Here is a 19,078-nt window from a genome sequence, read left to right as displayed (position 1 = left end):
CATCATCTTTCAATAGTAACACAGCTAGAAACAATATTCAAAGATTTTGATTGCAAGTTTTTAAAAAGGTGTTCAGTTAATTGGAAAATGTAAGAAAATATGTTTTGTAAAAATTAAATTGAAATGTTCCAAGATTTGCTGAAAACCTTCTTACATCATTTTTCATTTTTGCATCAAAACTTTTTTGGATTTTTAAAAAAAATATCAATACGACATTCTATGTTTTCTATGTTCTCTTTAACAATTTTAACAATTGAGACAAATACTTTCATCATGTTGGAGCAAGATTTGGGGGAGTGTTTTACCACAAAAGCATCTAGCAAAGAAGTTTGCTGCTAAAAAATGATGACATATGATCTAATATAGAAAAGCATGTATTGCACTCAGGAATGTGAAAAACAGTTTGACTTAAAAAACAAAATTAAGATTGCGAACATAAAAGAGCAGAAAATAGCTTCTGATATTCTCTCTCAATCTTTTGCCTGAACACCATTACGTTCACTTGCCATGAGAACAGCACTACTGTATGTTTGAGCAACCAATTTTATTAACCAGCCAAACTCAGCTAAAGCCTTTGATAGCTAAATCCAAAATAGCCCAAGCACTTCTATCAACACTAATATCAGAAAACCCAAGAAATCTTTCACAAATTTGTTCATTTCCATGAACAAATTTGGTACACAACAGATGAAAGATGAGACAAGCAACTTACATCAGTAATGTCATCCTTTAAAATAGCAACATACACAGGTGCAGGAGTGGCTGTGTGGTAAGTAGCTTGCTTACCAATCACATGGTTCCAGGTTCAGTCCCACTGTGTGGCACTTTTGGCAAGTGTCTTCTGCTATAGCTTCAAGCCGACCAAAACCTTGTCAGTGGATTTGGTAGATGGAAACTGAATGAAGCTCGTTGTTTATAAATATGTATATGTATATGTTTGTACGTCTGTGTTTGTCACCCCATCATCGCTTGACAACCGATGTTAGTGCGTTTATGTCCCCTGTGACTTAGTGGTTTAGCAAAAGAGACCAATAGAATAAGTACTAGATTTACAAAGAATAAGTCCTGAGGTTGAGTTGTTCGACTAAAGGCAGTCAAATGACTGAAACCAGTAAAAGAATAAAAGAATACATTCCGTAATTTCCTTTTTAAATTGGTCTGAAAGACAAGGACTAATTGAATGGATCTGATTGTTATGAATTGTTGATGACAGTCCTTTAAAAACAGTATTGATTTTTAAATGATTTTGTAAATTTTCATCAAAATCAGCAACACAGAAGGCTAATTCAATGCAGTTAACCCTGTTTCAGATAACTCACTTTCATCATGACCACAAGAACCTAATTCTTGCATTCCTTAAAATCGTGTTTAATCTAATTAATCTTTTAAGATGTTGCCATTTTTCAAAACTTCATTGTCTGCTATACCAAGTGATTTCTATTTATCAAATACTAAAATCAATTCTACATATTTCTTTTATCTTTTATCTTTTACTAGTTTCAGTCATTAGACTGTGGCCATGCTGGGGCACTGCCTTGACGAATGTTAATCGAATGACTTGACCCCAGTACTTACTTTTTAAGCCTGGTACTTATTCTATCAGCCTCTCTCTCTCTCTCTCTTCACACACACACATATATATATATATATATATATATATACACATGATGAGCTTCTTTCTGTTTCTGTCAACCAAATCCACTCACAAGGCTGTGGTGGGCCCAAGGTTATAGTAGAAGACACTTGTCCAAGATGCCATGTAATGAGACTGAACCCAGAGCCATGTGGTCAGGAAGCAAGGTTCTTACCACATAGCCATGCCGGCACCTATATGGATAACTGACTTTTCATGGCAAGTTATTGTGGTGTGAACAAGAACATAATTTATTAATGTTTCAACATAACTATTTGTAAGATATATAAAGTTCAGAGGTAAATTTTCTCATATATCCTTTGTTTACTTTTGTCAAGTGTAAAGTCAGAAAAAACCCCTTTCACGTTCAACACGATTTTTTTTACATTAAAAGAAATTTAACTAATAGGTGCAGGCATGGCTGAGTGGTAAGAAGTTTGCATCCCAACCAAATGGCTATGGGTTCAGTCCCATTGTATGGCATCTTGGGCAAGTGTCTTCTACTTTAGCTTTGGGCCAACCAAAGACTTGCGAGTGGATTTGGTAGACGGAAACTAAAAGACACCTGTCATATATATACCTGTATATGTATATCTGTGTGTGTGCCTTTGTGTCTGTGTTTGTCCCCCACCACCACATGACAACTGGTGTTGGCGCGTTTATGTCCCCATAACTTAGCAATTCAGCAAAAGAACCCGATAGAATAAGTACTAAGCTTTAAAAAAATAAGTCCTGAGGTCAATTTGTACGACTAAAAACCCTTCAAGGCAGTGCCCCAGTATGGCTCTAGTCTAATGACTAAAACAAGTAAAAGATAAACCAGTGAAATATTCACACCTTTCACAGGGTGATATAAATATCACAAATAGAATTAACCAAAAGAATGCAAGTAATGTTAAGCACTCCTTTATAAACCACCCACGAAACAAGCGAATAACTTAAAGCATCAAAAAAGTAATTTAAAATATGAAAATAATTATGTCCCGCATTATGACAACGTATTTCGTTGTGTCTGTAGGACTGGCCAAAACAGCGTACCTCACTGACTGACATTATTGACTGTGTCAGTCCACTATTTATTAGTAGTGGACCAGCCCACTTCTCACCTGGGGTCGTCTGCCACAACACCTACCTCCTTTGAGATTTTTTTTTCAACATTTTTTCATTTCTTTTTTTTCTAACCAGAATTATTTTTCTCTCATATAGATTTTTTTCTTGTTCCACACAGAATTATATATTTTTTCCAAAAACTACATAGCATTATTATATACATATTTTTCATTTCTATAACTTTTCCTTTCATTACACTTTTCTTGGCAGAAACTGGATCGGTTACCTGCAAACTTTCATTATCTTTTAAAGTGTTTGCATTAGAACGATTCCTCAATGAAGCACTTTCAGTAGAAGGACCTTTTCCTGTAACAGATGGCTCAGATTCTCTAATGTATTCTTCACTAGTCACTTCCATCAGCATTTCATCTTTTCAAGGAGGATTTTTGTATCCTCAATCACAAAATGGCTTGTGTTTTCTTTGTCCATTTTAACTTTCTTAGCAACTGATTCATTTTCAATTTCAACAGATATCTGCTTACGTTTGAAATCTTCTGGTATGACTTGCTTTAAATGTATCGTGAATTCTTTTTCATTTTTTTTTCTTCTTCTAACCAGAATTATTTTTTGTTCCACACAGAATTATTAAATCCTTCTCATTATTATTATTATTTTTTGTTCCACACAGAACCATATTTTTTTTTTTTCAAAATCTTTCTTCAATAGAATTTATATATTTTTCACTGTGTGCATATTACCTTTCACTGTGTGTAGTTCAATTCTGTGTTAGCACTTTTTTCTTCAGAATCTTTTTTTATATATTTTTCACTGTGTGTACATTACTTTTCAATGTGTGAAGTTCAATTCTGTGTTAGACTCCCAATTTTATCAGACATTTTTTTTCTTCAAAAGCATTTTTTTAAATATATATTTTTCACTGTGTGTATATTACATTTCTCTGTGTGAAGTTCAATTCTGTGTTAGAGTTCAAATTTTATCAGACATTTTTTTCTTCAAAAGCATTTTTTTAAATATATATTTTTCACTGTGTGTATATTACATTTCTCTGTGTGAAGTTCAATTCTGTGTTAGAGTTCAAATCCTTCAAACTTTCTTTCATTGTTCTTGGATATAGGTCTTCCATTTCGACACTCCTATGAGCGTTCATAACCTCGTTACCACTGTTATAACGACACCATTATACAGTGGGAGGTATCCTCATCGCCACTGTTATGTCCCACTACTATACATCAGTGGCTGTGTGAGCTACAAATCCTCGTCACCACTGTTATGTCCTGTATTATGATGACATGTTTCGTCATCTCTGCAGGACTGGCCCAAACAGCGTACCTTGCTGAATGACATTACTGACTGAGTTAGTCCACTATTTATTAGTAGTGGACCAGCCCACTTCTCAACTGGGGGTATCCAGCACAACATAAATTAATCACTAAGTGCCAAGGAATAACTCAGGTATAGCATAGCTTTCAGAAAACTTTAATGAGATTTGCATTAAGCTGTTGGCTAGTTTGAAAGCAAACTACGATACTGCATGTGTTAAACATTTGGCAGAACTAAAGCAAATTTCAGTACTGCATGTATTAAACTGCTGGCTGGGCTAGAATCAAACAGATATGCTAAGTTGTTAGCTGAACTAAGGGCAAATGGTGACTGTGTATGCATTAATTGTTGGCTGGACTGAAAACAAATTTAAGTACTGCATATATTACACTTGGTTTGGCTGGGCTAGAAGCAATCCTCAATTGTGCATGCACTGAACTTTCAGCTGAGCCGATAAAAGTCTCTGATTGTGTATGGTAGAGTTCTAATTTAACAATTTTAATTTTGTCTCTATTTAAAAAGATTTTATTTATTTATGTACCCCACAACATAGATTAGTAGTTAGCGACTTTGGGATCAAGGCAAAATGGGTGCCCAGAATTAGACAGGCTTGGAGAAGAAGGGTGTGGAAGCTTAAAGACCCTGCAAACGGACAGAGACTTAGAGACAAGTTACTTGAAGCATTTAACGAAATAGAAGGGGATATAGCATCATACAACGTGGAAGACAATTGGAGATTTCTGCGGGACAACCTGTTGAAAGCCACCGACCAGATTTGTGGGTGGTGTAAGGTCCCCTCCCAACCCAGAGTAACGTGGTGGTGGAACAAGGAGGTAGACAGGGCTATTAGACAAAAGAAACAAGCTTGGAAGGACTGGAAGAACGGTGGTAGCAGGGAATTGTACCAATGTGCCAGAAGGGAGGCTAGGCGACAGGTTTATTTAGCCAGAGGGGAAGCAGATAAGGAAAGATTTGCCAATGTTCTGCGCCGTGAGGACCAAAGACTCGAGGTATTTCGGGTTGCAAGACAGTGTAGGAGAGAGAATAGTGATGTTGTAGGAGAGAAATGTGTTCGCATGGATGATGGTACGCTTGCATTAAATGAGGATGCAAAGAAAGAGGTCTGGAGATGCCACTACGATAGATTGCTTAATAAAGAGAATGAATGGGAGAAAGAGAGCCTGCCTTATGTCGACCCAATAGAGGGACCAGCTATCCGAGTTGATAGTACCAGGGTAGATAAAGCAATTAAGAGTATGAAGACCGGGAAAGCCCCCGGCCCATCAGGAATCACTGCAGAGATGCTCAAAATATCTGGCAGTGTTGGCTATAGCCTAGTCACCCGTATTACGAACCAGGTGATACACGAAGGAGTCATACCCTATGACTGGTGTAGCAGCATCATAGTCAACTGCTACAAAGGTAAAGGGGACGCTTTAGATACAAATAATTACAGAGGCATCAAGCTGTTAGATCAGGTTATGAAAGTTACAGAGAGGGTCATAGCCCAACTAATTAGGGAGCGAATCAATTTAGATGAGATGCAGTTTGGGTTCGTGCCAGGTAAAAGCACTACTGATGCCTTATTTCTAGTGAGACAGTTGCAAGAGAAATACCTAGCCAAGGATAAACCTCTGTACCTGGCTTTCGTTGACATGGAGAAAGCCTTTGACAGGGTCCCCCGATCCCTTATCTGGTGGTCAATGAGGAAACTTGGGATAGAAGAATGGCTAGTGAGAGCTGTGCGAGCCATGTACAGAGATGCGGCCAGTAAGGTGAGGGTTGGAAATGAGTACAGCAATGAATTCCGGGTAGAGGTAGGGGTCCACCAAGGTTCCGTCCTCAGCCCCCTATTATTTACCATAGTCCTCCAGGCAATCACAGAGGAGTTCAAGACAGGTTGCCCCTGGGAGCTCCTCTATGCTGATGACCTTGCCCTAATTGCGGAGTCACTATCAGAACTAGAGGAGAAGTTTCAGGTGTGGAAGCAAGGTCTAGAATTGAAGGGCCTTAGAGTCAACCTAGCTAAAACCAAAATCCTAATAAGTAGGAAGGTAGATAAAACACAAACCCCTTCAGGTAGATGGCCCTGCTCAGTATGTAGAAAAGGAGTAGGTAGTAACTCTATAAGATGTACCCGGTGCAAGCTATGGACACATAAGAGGTGCAGCAACATCAAAGGCAGGTTAACTAGCAAGTTAGTTTTTGTTTGTGGCAGATGTTCAGGTGCAATAAAGACTGCAAACAAACAGGAAACAACTTCTATCTCATTCCAGGGTGAAAAACTAGAGGTAGTCGATAGCTTCCGCTATCTGGGCGACCAAGTTAGTAGTGGGGGTGGGTGCGCTGAAAGTGTAGCTGCTAGAATAAGAATAGCCTGGGCAAAGTTTAGAGAGCTCTTACCCCTGCTGGCGACAAAGGGACTCTCACTCAGAGTAAAAGGCAGACTGTATGACGCATGCGTACGAACAACCATGCTACATGGCAGTGAAACATGGGCTGTAACTGCTGAGGACATACGTAAGCTCGCAAGGAATGAAGCCAGTATGCTCCGTTGGATGTGTAATGTCAATGTGAATACCCGTCAGAGTGTAAGTATCTTGAGAGAAAAGCTGAACATTAGAAGCATCAGTTGTGGCGTGCAAGAGAGACGATTGCGCTGGTATGGACATGTGGTGAGAATGGAGGAGGATAGCTGCGTGAAAAAGTGCCACACCCTAACAGTTGAGGGAACCCGTGGAAGAGGTAGGCCCAGGAAGACCTGGGCTGAGGTGGTGAGGCAAGACCTTCGTACATTGGGCCTCACCGAGGCGATGACTACGGACCGAGACCTTTGGAAATGGGCTGTGCGTGAGAAGACCCGGCAAGCCAAGTAAGATCGTTGCCAGTGCCCCTGGACTGGTTCTTGTGCGGGTGGCACATGAGATGCACCATTTTGAGCGTGGCCGTTGCCAGTACCGCCTGACTGGCTCCTGTAGGATTTTCGAGCAAGATCGTTGCCAGTGCCCCTGGACTGGCTTGTGCGGGTGGCACATAAAAGACACCATTTCGAGCGTGGCCGTTTTCGTTCGGGTGACACGTAAAAGCACCCACTACACTCTCTGAGTGGTTGGCGTTAGGAAGGGCATCCAGCTGTAGAAACTCTGCCAAATCAGACTGGAGCCTGGTGTTGCCATCCGGTTTCACCAGTCCTCAGTCAAATCGTCCAACCCATGCTAGCATGGAAAGCGGACGTTAAACGATGATGATGATGATGATGATTTTACATAAAAATCTTGGACATGTAGCAGCCATGGAGGAACACCACTGATATATTTGTATATCTGTGTGTGTATCTATATATATAAACTCTTTCTCTCCGCAACACACACATCATCATCACTACATGTATATACATAAAACTAGTTCAACCCCTTTCAAAATCCACAGATCAATCTTAGAAAGAGTAAGCCCATGCAGACATAGGTCCTACCACCATTCCATAAAGTACTCCTTATGTTTAAACAAGAAATAGTTTCAAGACAAATTGGCTTTAAACTGAAAATCTGAATTACTGGACTGTTGCACACATTCTTTGAAATTTTTGGTCTCAAGGCTCCTTCTACCAAATGGTAATGCTCATAAACATTTCTCTCTACTGCATATTGTTACTGTTTTATAATATTATTATTTTGAATATATTGGATGTTTTCTTGACCTTTCATTGGTTCCTTCCAGCCTTGTACATTCCTTTCCATAATGAAGTTGTCAGTGCTACCACTAATTATCCCGAGCAGCTGAAAAAAATAATTATTGCTAAAGGGGGCTACATACCAGAGTAAGTATACAATGTTGAAACTACACTTTCCTAGAAGCTCGTGCTTCAGGAGGAAATGCCACTGGTAATATGAAATTAAAATTCCTAGTTGTGTATCACTCCAAAAATCCAAGCACATTCCAGGGTTATGAGAAGTTTAATTTGCCTCTGATTTGGCTTTCAAAGACATGGATGACTAAAAGTCTTTTTGAATAGTGGTTTACAACCATTTTATAAGGATTGCTCATTTTAGACAATACACCACTGAACTGAAATGAGCTTTCTTATAATGTAAGAGTAGAATATAAACCCAACAGTTCAACCACTTTGCTCCAGCCAATGGATCAAAGTGTGACAACTAATTTCAAGGAATATTACCTGAAATATTTCAAATAACTTATGAAAACAATTGGTAAGGAGGATAAATCCTGGAAAATGTGGTGGATAACACAGTTGAGTCATGGGATGATGTGAAACCCTCAACTTTGGATAGTGCTAGGGAAAAATATGTGGCCAGATTGTATCCATAACTTAACAAGTTTTCTACATGCAGAAAGTCTACACCAAGTTCAGAAAGACATTGTGGCACTTGTAGGATTTGAAGAAGTCATGGAGAGTGATATGGTTGAGTTGCTGGTGTCCCATAGAGAAAGTTTATCTAATGAGGAATTGATACTGCTAAAATTAGAACAAGCTGAGAATACAGATAAGAATACGGAAATTCCACCAATTCCACTTAAATTGATGACAAGGAATAATGCCTATAATACTATAGAGGAAATCTATCAGTTTTTGTTAATAACTTAAATTGTGAATGTAATAAAAATTACAAGAGGGATGAAATATAAGATAAGATAATAGAGTCCCTCAGTCTCCTAATAACTCACATTCCAGCACCACCACTCTTCACTCAGTAATAAACGCCATTTGTGAATAAGAATGCACTCTATTACAATTCTTACTTACTTATTTATTCCTTACCTATTTCTCTCCAAATGTTTTTATGTATACATATTGTATTGTGTATGTTTAGAAATTGCTACTTTCATGCATTAAAGTGGTCATGTTGCTTGAGTTTTATAGTTTTGAAAAAGTCCATTAGAACACATTATTATTTAATAGCATGAAAACCAGTAGAAAAATAATTTTGCGTTACAGGATTTTAGGAATGTATAACTCCAGTAATGCTAGGAATTCCTCAGTGTGTATGAATATCGCCATATATATACACACACACGCATATATATATATATATATACACATTCATATATATATATATACATATATATATATATATATATGTGGTATGACGTCAGTGTCTGGGGAGGCTGACCGGAAGGGCGAGTTGACCGGAAGGGGAAAAAGGGCAGAGGGAGCCTCAATCGGGATTCGTGCCCTTTTCGAACGGGGCTGCGGTCAGGACAAGACGTGTTAAGCGACGGTCTAGGTTTGGGAAGGTTTGGGAGAAGCAGCTGCTATTCCTGGTGTACTTTGGGTCGGGACAAGCTTCAAGGATCGGATACCGCAAGACGGACTCGCAGTCGAGGAAAGGAAAACCGAGGTAAGGCGATTACATCTACTTGTACGCACACACCACAAGCTATTTCGGCACCACGTGCAGAAATTCGCCGCGATGGCAGCCACCAAGATTAGGATCGCCAGCGATGTGATCAGGCCTTTTAATGGCGAAGGAGATGTGATGGCTTGGATATGAAAAATTAGGCTCGTTGCCAAGCTGCAAGGAATAAGTGATGTGGCGAGTCTCATGGCTCTGTACTTGGAAGGGAGCGCCCTGACCCTCTACCTAGAAATGGACGAGGAAGAAAGATTAAGTGCAGAGAACGTCAAACGGAGGCTGAGAGAGGCATATATGGAGAGCAAGTACGCTGCCTACGTAAAACTAGGAACGATTAGATGGGGGGGAGAACAGGTGGATGAATACGTGGCGGAAGTGCGAAGACTGGCCACGCTGGCTGGGTTTACGGGAGAAGGCCTGGACAGAGCGGCGCGGCTGGCGTTTGTAAATGGATTCCCCGACGACGTAGGGATCCGATTACAGCAGTTGCCTGGCGGGAAGATGGCGCTCAGCGAGCTAGTAGCGCAAGCTCGCGTGTTGACACAGCACGTCGGAAGGAAGCCGATAGCGATGGCGGCGACAGAGGCACGTTCCGACAGACGACAGCCTGAGAGCGGCGTGAGGAAGCCTACCGAGCAATGACAGCGGCCGTTCTCGGGCCGGTGTTTCAAATGTCAGGGGCCGCACATGGCGAGGGAATGCGCCGAATCGGGGCCCGTCTGCTATCGATGCAGGAAGACTGGGCACATCGCCCGTGATTGTGACCAGGGAAACGACCGTGGGGAAGTTGCTGCCTCTCAAACTTTCCCCGCAACCAAGTAGAGGCGCTTGTGGAGGCGCTGCCCGTGGTCGGAGTCGAGGTCGAGGGGAAGAAGTTCAAGGCCCTCGTGGACACGGGTTGCACGACTACCCTCGTGACGCCAAGGGTGGCGAAGAAATGGGATGGGACGAGTAGCGTCCGAGCGGTCGACGGTAGAGAGATCCGTTGCAGGGGCAGCTCCAGTCTGGAATTAGCGTTACCGAGCGCGGCGCTGAGGCTACGGGTGATCGTGATCGACTATGTGATAGACGGGGTTGATGTCGTGTTGGGGATGGACGCCATCAACCATCTTGGTGGCGTTAGGATTGCAGGAGATGAGGTCACGTTCGGAAGCGTGGGGGCATCGTGCGCCATGAGTCAGGACCACCAGGGAGAGCAGAGCCCTGTCGAGGACAGCGCCGCTTACACCATCGAAGACAAAGATTTTCAGGCGGCGTTTGATGGTTGGAGGTGGACGATAGAGTGGCGATGGAAGGACGAGCCCCCACTACTAAAGAACAGGGTGAGCTGCTACCAGCATACGTTGAAAGGTCACGCCGGCGTCGAGTTCGACAAGGAGGTAGAGAGATGGATCAAGGAAGGAGTCCTTGTCCCGTGGAAAGAGGAGGTGGTGAGTGGAGTGCTGCCTCTGATGGCGGGGGTGCAGCCGACGAAAGGAAAAGTCAGACCGGTGCTGGACTTTAGGGAGCTGAATGACCATATATCGTGCCACACGGGAGGCGAGGCAACAGACGTTTGCGGTGAGACGTTACGTGTGTGGAGACAGTCGACCAAGGCAGCGACGATCGTCGACTTGAAGTCGGCATATTTGCAGCTCCGTGTGAGTGACAAGCTGTGGCGATACCAGCTGGTGTGGTACAAGGGCCGGACGTACTGTTTAACCAGGCTGGGTTTCGGGCTGAATTCCGCTCAGAAAATTATGGCGATGGTGCTCAAGTCCGTCCTAGGGAAAGAGGAGAGAATAAGGAAGGCCACCAGTTCCTACATCGACAACATTTTGGTTGACGAGACTGTAGTGCCAGCCACCGAGGTAGTGAGACACCTGGAGAGGTTCGGGCTGATTGCAAAGCCGCCTGAGTCGATGGTGGGGGGAGCTGCGCTGGGGCTGATGCTACAAAAAGACAGATCGGGCGAGCTGGTGTTCCGGAGAGGAAACGAGATCCCAGAGCTGAGTTTCAGCGTCAGCAGGAGAGAGTTGTTCTCGGTTTGTGGGAAGTTGATCGGACACTATCCGATCGCTGGTTGGTTGCGCATTGCATGTAGTTACATCAAGAGATGAGCAGAGGGGGAGAGTTGGAGTGACAAGGTAGGAGAGGCGACGGTAGCAATGATGCGGGAAATCCTGGAGAGAACGAGAGCGGAAGACCCGGTCAGAGGAAACTGGTATGTGCCCAAGACGGAGTGCGGGACGGTTTGGTGTGATGCTAGCAGTATAGCGATAGGGGTTGTGTTGGAGATCGAAGGTGCTGAGGTGGAGGATGCGGCCTGGCTACGGAAAGCGGACGACTTCAACCACATCAATGTCGCCGAACTAGATGCGGTGCTGAAAGGGGTGAACTTGGCCCTGAGATGGGGACTGCGCTCGATCGAGATCCGGACGGATTCAGCCACCGTGGTCAGCTGGGTAGGAACAGTAATTACCAGCGAGAAGAGAGTCCGGACGAAAGGTGCAGCGGAGATGTTGGTGAAACGCCGCTTAGGAGTTCTGGGAGAGCTGATCGCCGAGTTTGGACTGAAGCTGAACGTGGTTTTCGTGCCTTCGGAAAGAAACAGGGCGGACGCACTGACCAGGGTGAAAAAGGCGTGACTGGAGGAACCGGAGGAAGCAAGGAAAGGGATAGCAGCAGCGTGTCGGCTGGGTGACTCCGAACTGAAGGAGCTACATGCTATGCACCACTTGGGGGTGGATAGGACCCTGTATCTGGCGAAAATGGTTGATGTTGACGTCACTAGGAGAAACATTAAGAAAGTGGTCGCGAAATGTGACAGATGCCAGTCCATTGACCCCACCCCGGGTGGGCATGAGCAGGGGAACCTCTCAGTAGAGTGCAACTGGAGGAGACTGGCTGTGGATGTGACGCACTACCGTCAGGAAATGTATCTCAGCATGGTCGACTGCGGGCCGGGCCAGCTGGCCATTTGGAGGGAGCTGAGGACAGGCATTGCCGATGAGATTGCCCGCATTCTGAACGGGATATTCTTGGAGAGGGGTCTTGTGGAAGAACTGCTAATGGACAACGGGGCGGCGTTTCGTTCGGAAGCGTTGGGAGAGATGCTTGACCGGTGGAAGGTGCGACGATTATTTAGAGCGGCGTATAGACCGAGTGGCAACGGAATCGTTGAGAGGCACCATCGGACGATCAAGGCCATGGCTGAAAGGGGGCACATTTCGCCCCTGGAAGTGGTCTACTGGTACAATATGTCTCCCCGATCCGGACAAGCGGAAGAGTCTGTGCCGCACAGAGCGGTGTTCAAATATGAATGGAGGTATCCCTGTAAGACGCCGGAGTTCTGCGAGGAAGAGAAGGGACCCGCCGGCGTGAAAGTAGGGGAGGAAGTTTGGGTCAAGCCGCCGAAGGCACACTGCACATCACAATGGGGCAGGGGAACAGTGACAGCGGTCAATTCCAGAAACAATGTATCTGTGGATGGAATGCCGCGTCACGTGCTGGATCTGCGCAGGATAGCCACTTCGTCGGATGAAGAGTGCAATGGAAACGAGCCACCTAGCTTGAGAAGATCTCGACGTGTAAGGCGCCCGCCCGGTTGGATGGCGGACTTCATTCATATATATATATATATATATATATATATATATATATATATATATACATTCATATATATATATATCTTCGTTATAAGATCATAAATCAGAACATACTCTATAAAAAATATAGAGCAGTTGCTTTTTCTAAACTGTTACGTTACACATACAAATATATATATATATATATATATATATATATATATATATATACCGGAGTAAGCGCATAAATGTGAAACAAGGTGGAAAAAAAAAGTACTCAAATTCCAGAGGTAGAGTAATATGCTTTATTTAAAAGAAGCAGAAATATCACAAAAACTGTTACTCAGAGTTTCACGTTCGCGTTCGTCAGACAGTTTTGTTAGATACTGCTGCTTTTAAATAAAGTGTATATATATATATATATATATATATATATATATATATAGAGAGAGAGAGAGAGAGAGAGAGAAAGAGAGAGAGAGATAGAGAGAGATTGTGTACTTCTTTCAGATTTATGCTTTTTACAGACTTATATATATATATAGAAAAGCATACCTAAACAAGTGGGTCCCCGCCCAACTTCGTTTCCTCATAACTTTAAGATGGATAATTTTTAATGAAATTGTCAACAAATGGCTTCAGATGGTGTAGGCTTTGATTATATCGGAATTTGTTGTGGAAATTTTATCCAAGAGCTGGGGGAGAAGAGTTTCGTAAAAATTCATGGGTCGAATTTGTTTCCTCATATCTCTCAGAAAAAAAAACAAACTATTTTTTAATTACAGATCCCTTTAAGTGGTTTAGACTACGATTATATCGCCTGGAATAATGTATGCTGTATATTTTTTTCTTTTATTTTTTTCTTTTACTTGTTTCAGTCATTTGACTGCGGCCATGCTGGAGCACCGCCTTTAGTCGAATCAAATCGACCCCAGGACTTATTCTTTGTAAGCCTAGTACTTATTCTATCGGTCTCTTTTTACCGAACCGCTAAGTTACGGAGACCTAAGCACACCAGCATCGGTTGTCAAGCGATGTTGGGGGGGGGGGGACAAACACAGATACACAACATATACACACATACACATATATATATACATATATACGACGGGCTTCTTTCAGTTTCCGTCTACCAAATCCACTCACAAGGCTTTGGTCGGCCCGAGGCTATAGTAGAAGACACTTGCCCAAGGTGCCACGCAGTGGGACTGAACCCGGAACCATGTGGTTCGTAAGCAAGCTACTTACCACACAGCCACTCCTACTTTTCTACTATTTTTCTCGGTAGAACTTACTAAAGTGATTCAAGGGCCAAGTTTTTAAAGCATGGCACGCTAAGTTTGAAGAGCGGTATGTACGAAACTCTCAGTCCTTGAGTTACTTCTGTAATTTTCTGCCGATTAAAAATGACTTTATATACTCATGTATTGAGTTCTATTTCTCCCGTTTGTTCTACCAAACCTCTGTGTGTGCGTGTGTGTGTGTATACACACACGATCAAAGTGTAGATAAATCAGATGAAGACAGAAATCTGCAGTTAAGAACTCGGCGTTAAAAACAAAGAAGATATAAATTTATTAAATGTTTCTTTAAACATAGGCCAACAAGTTATACACACAACTAAGTGTGTGTGTGTATATATATATATATATATATATATATATATATATTATATATATATATATATATATATATATATATATATATATATATATATATATATATATATATAATGGTGTTAATGTGTGAACGTTAGGTTTACAGTTACGAAGAAGAAATAATGATGTCGAGGAAAAGTCAAAATTATTTACCTCGACTCCAATCAACCCCAGAAAGTTTACGAAGATCGCCATTCTGGACGCGACGACGATACAAATCTGCAGATACAGGTTCCAGGTTTTCAGTCATTTTCCTCTTTTCCTAGTTTGCTCTGATTTGTTTTGCTATCTGACTGCAGTCACATTGATTGTGACCATTGTCAGACAGGGTCTTAGCGCGGATACGTCTGATTATTCTATTTTTATTTTCTTATTGGAATTTCCTTTATTGATATGGGGGAAATGTGTAGGACGTCGAATGAAATAATTTACAGTTTTCGATTCCGTTTCTCTTGCTAGCGAGGGATCAATAATTTAGGGTGTGTTATCCAGAAGAATCACACGATTGCGTAAAATATTCTAACGTTCCAACTCTTGCTCTTTGTCTGAGAGTGAGGAAAATAAAGAAATTGTAGTCACTTTTGACAAATGCACACAAGAAAATAACAGCTTGCAGTAAAACAATCACAATTTCTCTATCTTCTTTAATCAGAATATTCTACTCCTCACAGTCATCGAACTTTTATCAAGGTCCTCAGTCATTCACAGGTATTGACGTTGTTCAAAACAGTATTGTCAAACCCATGTATAACTCTGGGAACAGAAGAGTGACAAAGAATGTCATGTTCAGACTTGATGTGTTCCACAATGACTCACTGAGTATGATTTGTAATATACACTAGTTTCACAAGATTTCCAGTGAAGACCTATAAAAGAGGACAGCCTGCTTGAAGGAGATTTTATTGTTGCTTCTAAAAAATTAAACAATCTCATAGAACTCCTGAATGTCTTAAGGAGGTGTTTAATATTATTTTTTTTTTTTTAATTGAGTAGTGAATAATGGAGTTAAACACTTTGCTAATGTAGTTAAAATGGAACATGTGATTCATTGTTGAAGCTGCTATACATTTCTTTTTTCTTCTTTAGTGTGAAGTTTGTTAGCAGTGTGATGGTTTGAATGGATCTATGCTGTACTCAAGAAGACTTGCCCCCCCCCCCCCCCACAACAGAATTGATATCCAAAAACCAAGGTACCATGTAAATAGCATTGTGGGTGCTGGTGCCATGCAAAAAGCACTGGTAATGGTGCCACATAGGGGCATTCAGTCATACAGACTATGGAACTGGGTACGATCCTTGGCTTTACCAGTTCCTGTCAAGCCGTCCAACCCATGCCAGCATGGAAAGCAGACATTAAATATTGATGATGATTATGATGAAAGTGAAGTTTATAGTACCAAAAATGACTCTTTGTAGGAATTTTGAGGGTGTTCATAGGAAGACGATGTGTTTGTGTGATGGTTTCATTTTAGAATTGTTAAAATTTTAACTCATTTCCAGATTGTGGAATTTTGGGTGTGCTGTTGTTGTTTGCCTGACTGAGTAAATCTATGATCAAAAGCATTCCACCTATGACCATCTCATCCATATGTGCGTATCTAGGATTATCCTATCCAGTGTGTCATTTTTTTTTTAAGACAGTGTGCTTTGAAGGATATTTGGCTATTTCTTGCAGGCCAAGTGACTACATAGAGGCCTTCTTGGAGCCCTCCATTCTTACTTTGGTGTCTGAAAGAAAGAAACAGTTAAGATCATGATGTTTATGAAAGGTGTACATATTGTGTTTTGTGTCTCTATTGTCCTTGTGTGGTTTTTGGTCACTGATTTTGGGAAAATGAAAATGTTTGCTTTTTTTTTTATAGTCAGGGGAGAAGATGTGCTCATGTTTCTTCACAGGACCTCTGAAACTGGTGGGAGGAAGGTAAGCTCAAACCAGAGACCTGGCCTGAATGCTTGCAACAGAGTGGACTCTGCTAAAGGCACCCAAAATGCCAGGTTTAATCCAGGTCAGCTCCAATTGAGCACAAATCTGACCAAACAAATTCTTGACATGACTGCCTTATTTTTTCAAACATATTCTATCTCAAACTACATTATCCAATATGTGCTTTTTTTTTTTTAAGATGCTAGGGTGTGTTTTGAAAGAGATTAAGCTGTTTCTAGCAGGTCAAATGGCTATGTAAACTTCTTCACAACGGTTTGTAATTATGTTGTTGAATTCTGCAAACTATAAATCTATTATTTTGTTCTATATCAGTTGTATTTAATGAACTTTCTGCAAACAGGGAGGACGAGGATCTTAGTTTTCTTGATTTTCTTTCTTTTTTCTCATTCCATTTTTTGCACCAACCTTCACATTTTCTTACTGTCCAGCATCCTTGTTTTTTAAAATATATATAATGCATAAACAGAGCCTGAAAGATTGCTTTAAGATACATGGCTTATTTTATAAATATGCCTGTTCATGCATCATAAAAGTATGAAACTATTAGTAGCTCTTTCGGTTGTGTATTTAAATTGATATTTATCTCTCACTGGATGGAGTACTTTTTTTGTTGATTCTACCTCTATTGGATCTGTAAACTATACATGCACACACACATTATATATACATATGCATAGATATACACTGCGTTTCAAATTATTAATGACATAACATTTATTTTATTGTATTTAAAAACTAATTGGAATTCAACGAATTTGTGGATGCTAATTTGTGGATCTCCTCTGAAGTTATGCCATGGGATACATCTACTATTGCCTGCCACAGTTCATCTCCTAAATTGGCGTCCATTCTTGTAAACTCATAGGTTAAGAATATTCCATAAGTTTTCTATTAGGTTCAGGTCGGGAAAACAGGCAGGCCACTTCATCTTCCAAGGTCCTCAGAAGCCGAATTGTTGCAGATACTCTGTAGTTTTCTTTTCTGAGTGCAAGGAGACATTATCTTGCATGAATATTATGGTTGTCTTGAAGGTGATCCTTTGCGTTTTTTAACCAAGCTTCAAGGTACTCCCTCAGAAAGGCTATATAAACAGCCACAGTCATTTTAACACCATCAGGCACTTTCCAAGAACCAACCATAATGCATCCAATGATACCTACCCAGATCATGATGCCTCCTCCCGCTTGTTGATGTCTCAAGCATTGATGACAATCTCGTCCATTTACAACCCATCCCTTGCTCCAACCACCAGGTCCATCAAGGGTAGCATGAGTTTCGTTTGTAAATAAAACCTTTGAAAAGTCAACTTTCATGTTATCTTCTGCCAATTTCAGATGATTTTTATGTGTATTTTGCTTAAAGGAGGTCTTTTAAGTGATGTCACTGGTTTACCGACCTTTTTCAGAAAACGACATTGGGTAGTTCTGAACACAGTTGTTTTGCCAATGCACTTGAAAAGTTCAACACTTGTAAGATCTGCCTTTTTTCAGCTTCATGCTTAATTTGTGACAGAAAACATTGAGAAACAGACCTTGACAAACCCTTGTTGGCTCTCTTATGTATCTTCATAGGAGCTGTAGCAAATTTTTTCACAGTTTGGTGATATCTTCCAATTATTTTAGATATTTCTAATGTTGATTTACCTTTTGCAAGTTCATAAGCAATAACAGATTTCTCTGACGCAGTTAAGTCACATTTATGACCCATAATTACATGATTATCAGACCATTGCTTAATAATATGGAACACTGTGAGTTCATGGAAATCATGCAAATGGCTGTGGTTTCATTACACTTGTGCAAAACCTAACGCTTTTTACACAGCACGTGCATATAACTGTTGTCATCACTCTGTGGAAATTTTGTTGAATTCCAACAAGTAGTTTTTAAATAAAATAAACAAGTGTTACGTTGTTAATAATTTGAAGCACAGTGTGTGTATATATATATGTATATATAAACACACACACAGTTATATATATATATATATATATATATATAATAATATAGATTTAATCAAAAGATTAAATGTGGTACTTAAAATGTTTGAGGCACCAGAATTTGGTAGGGTAAAAACCAAAAACAAAATCAAGAGATTTGGTGAATAAAATTTTAAGAAAAGCAACAAAAATTCAATAGGTTATAGCAGTACGTACGTTTCGTACAAACTTCATTTATTAATGTAGTGAGAACACCACATAAGATGTGCAATCAAAATGTACTGCTCAGCTGCATAATGGAAGTTCATTTCAAAAAGTCTAGACTGTTGATTAACAGCATAGTTAAGATGGTATTTTCTTCATCTCCTACTCCTGTATTTGCACACATCTACAAAATGACTTTTTGAAATGAACTTCCATTATGCAGCTGAGGAGTGCATTTTGATTGCACATCTTATGTGGTGTTCTCACTACATTAATAAATGAAGTTTGTACGAAATGTACGTACTGCTATAACCTATTGAATTTTTGTTGCCTTTCTTAAAATTTTTGTATATATATATATATATATATG

General features: G+C 40.8%; 1 protein-coding gene across 1 annotated transcript in view; it reads right to left on the bottom strand.

Moving 5' to 3' along the window:
• Positions 1 to 15,437, bottom strand: part of LOC106876139 (transmembrane protein 128) — a 31,970-nt gene extending 16,533 nt beyond the window's left edge. Inside the window, exon 1 of the mRNA XM_014924562.3 lies at positions 14,774 to 15,437. Within this exon, the coding sequence (XP_014780048.1) occupies positions 14,774 to 14,870 (97 nt within the window). The 5' untranslated portion in view covers positions 14,871 to 15,437. The remainder of the gene's footprint in view (positions 1 to 14,773) is intronic.
• Between the last annotated feature and the right edge of the window lie 3,641 nt (positions 15,438 to 19,078).

Source organism: Octopus bimaculoides, chromosome 14 (assembly GCF_046866305.1).
Source record: "Octopus bimaculoides isolate indiv1 chromosome 14, ASM4686630v1, whole genome shotgun sequence".
NCBI lineage: Eukaryota > Metazoa > Mollusca > Cephalopoda > Octopoda > Octopodidae > Octopus > Octopus bimaculoides.
This window is presented reverse-complemented; position numbering and strand designations above follow the sequence as displayed.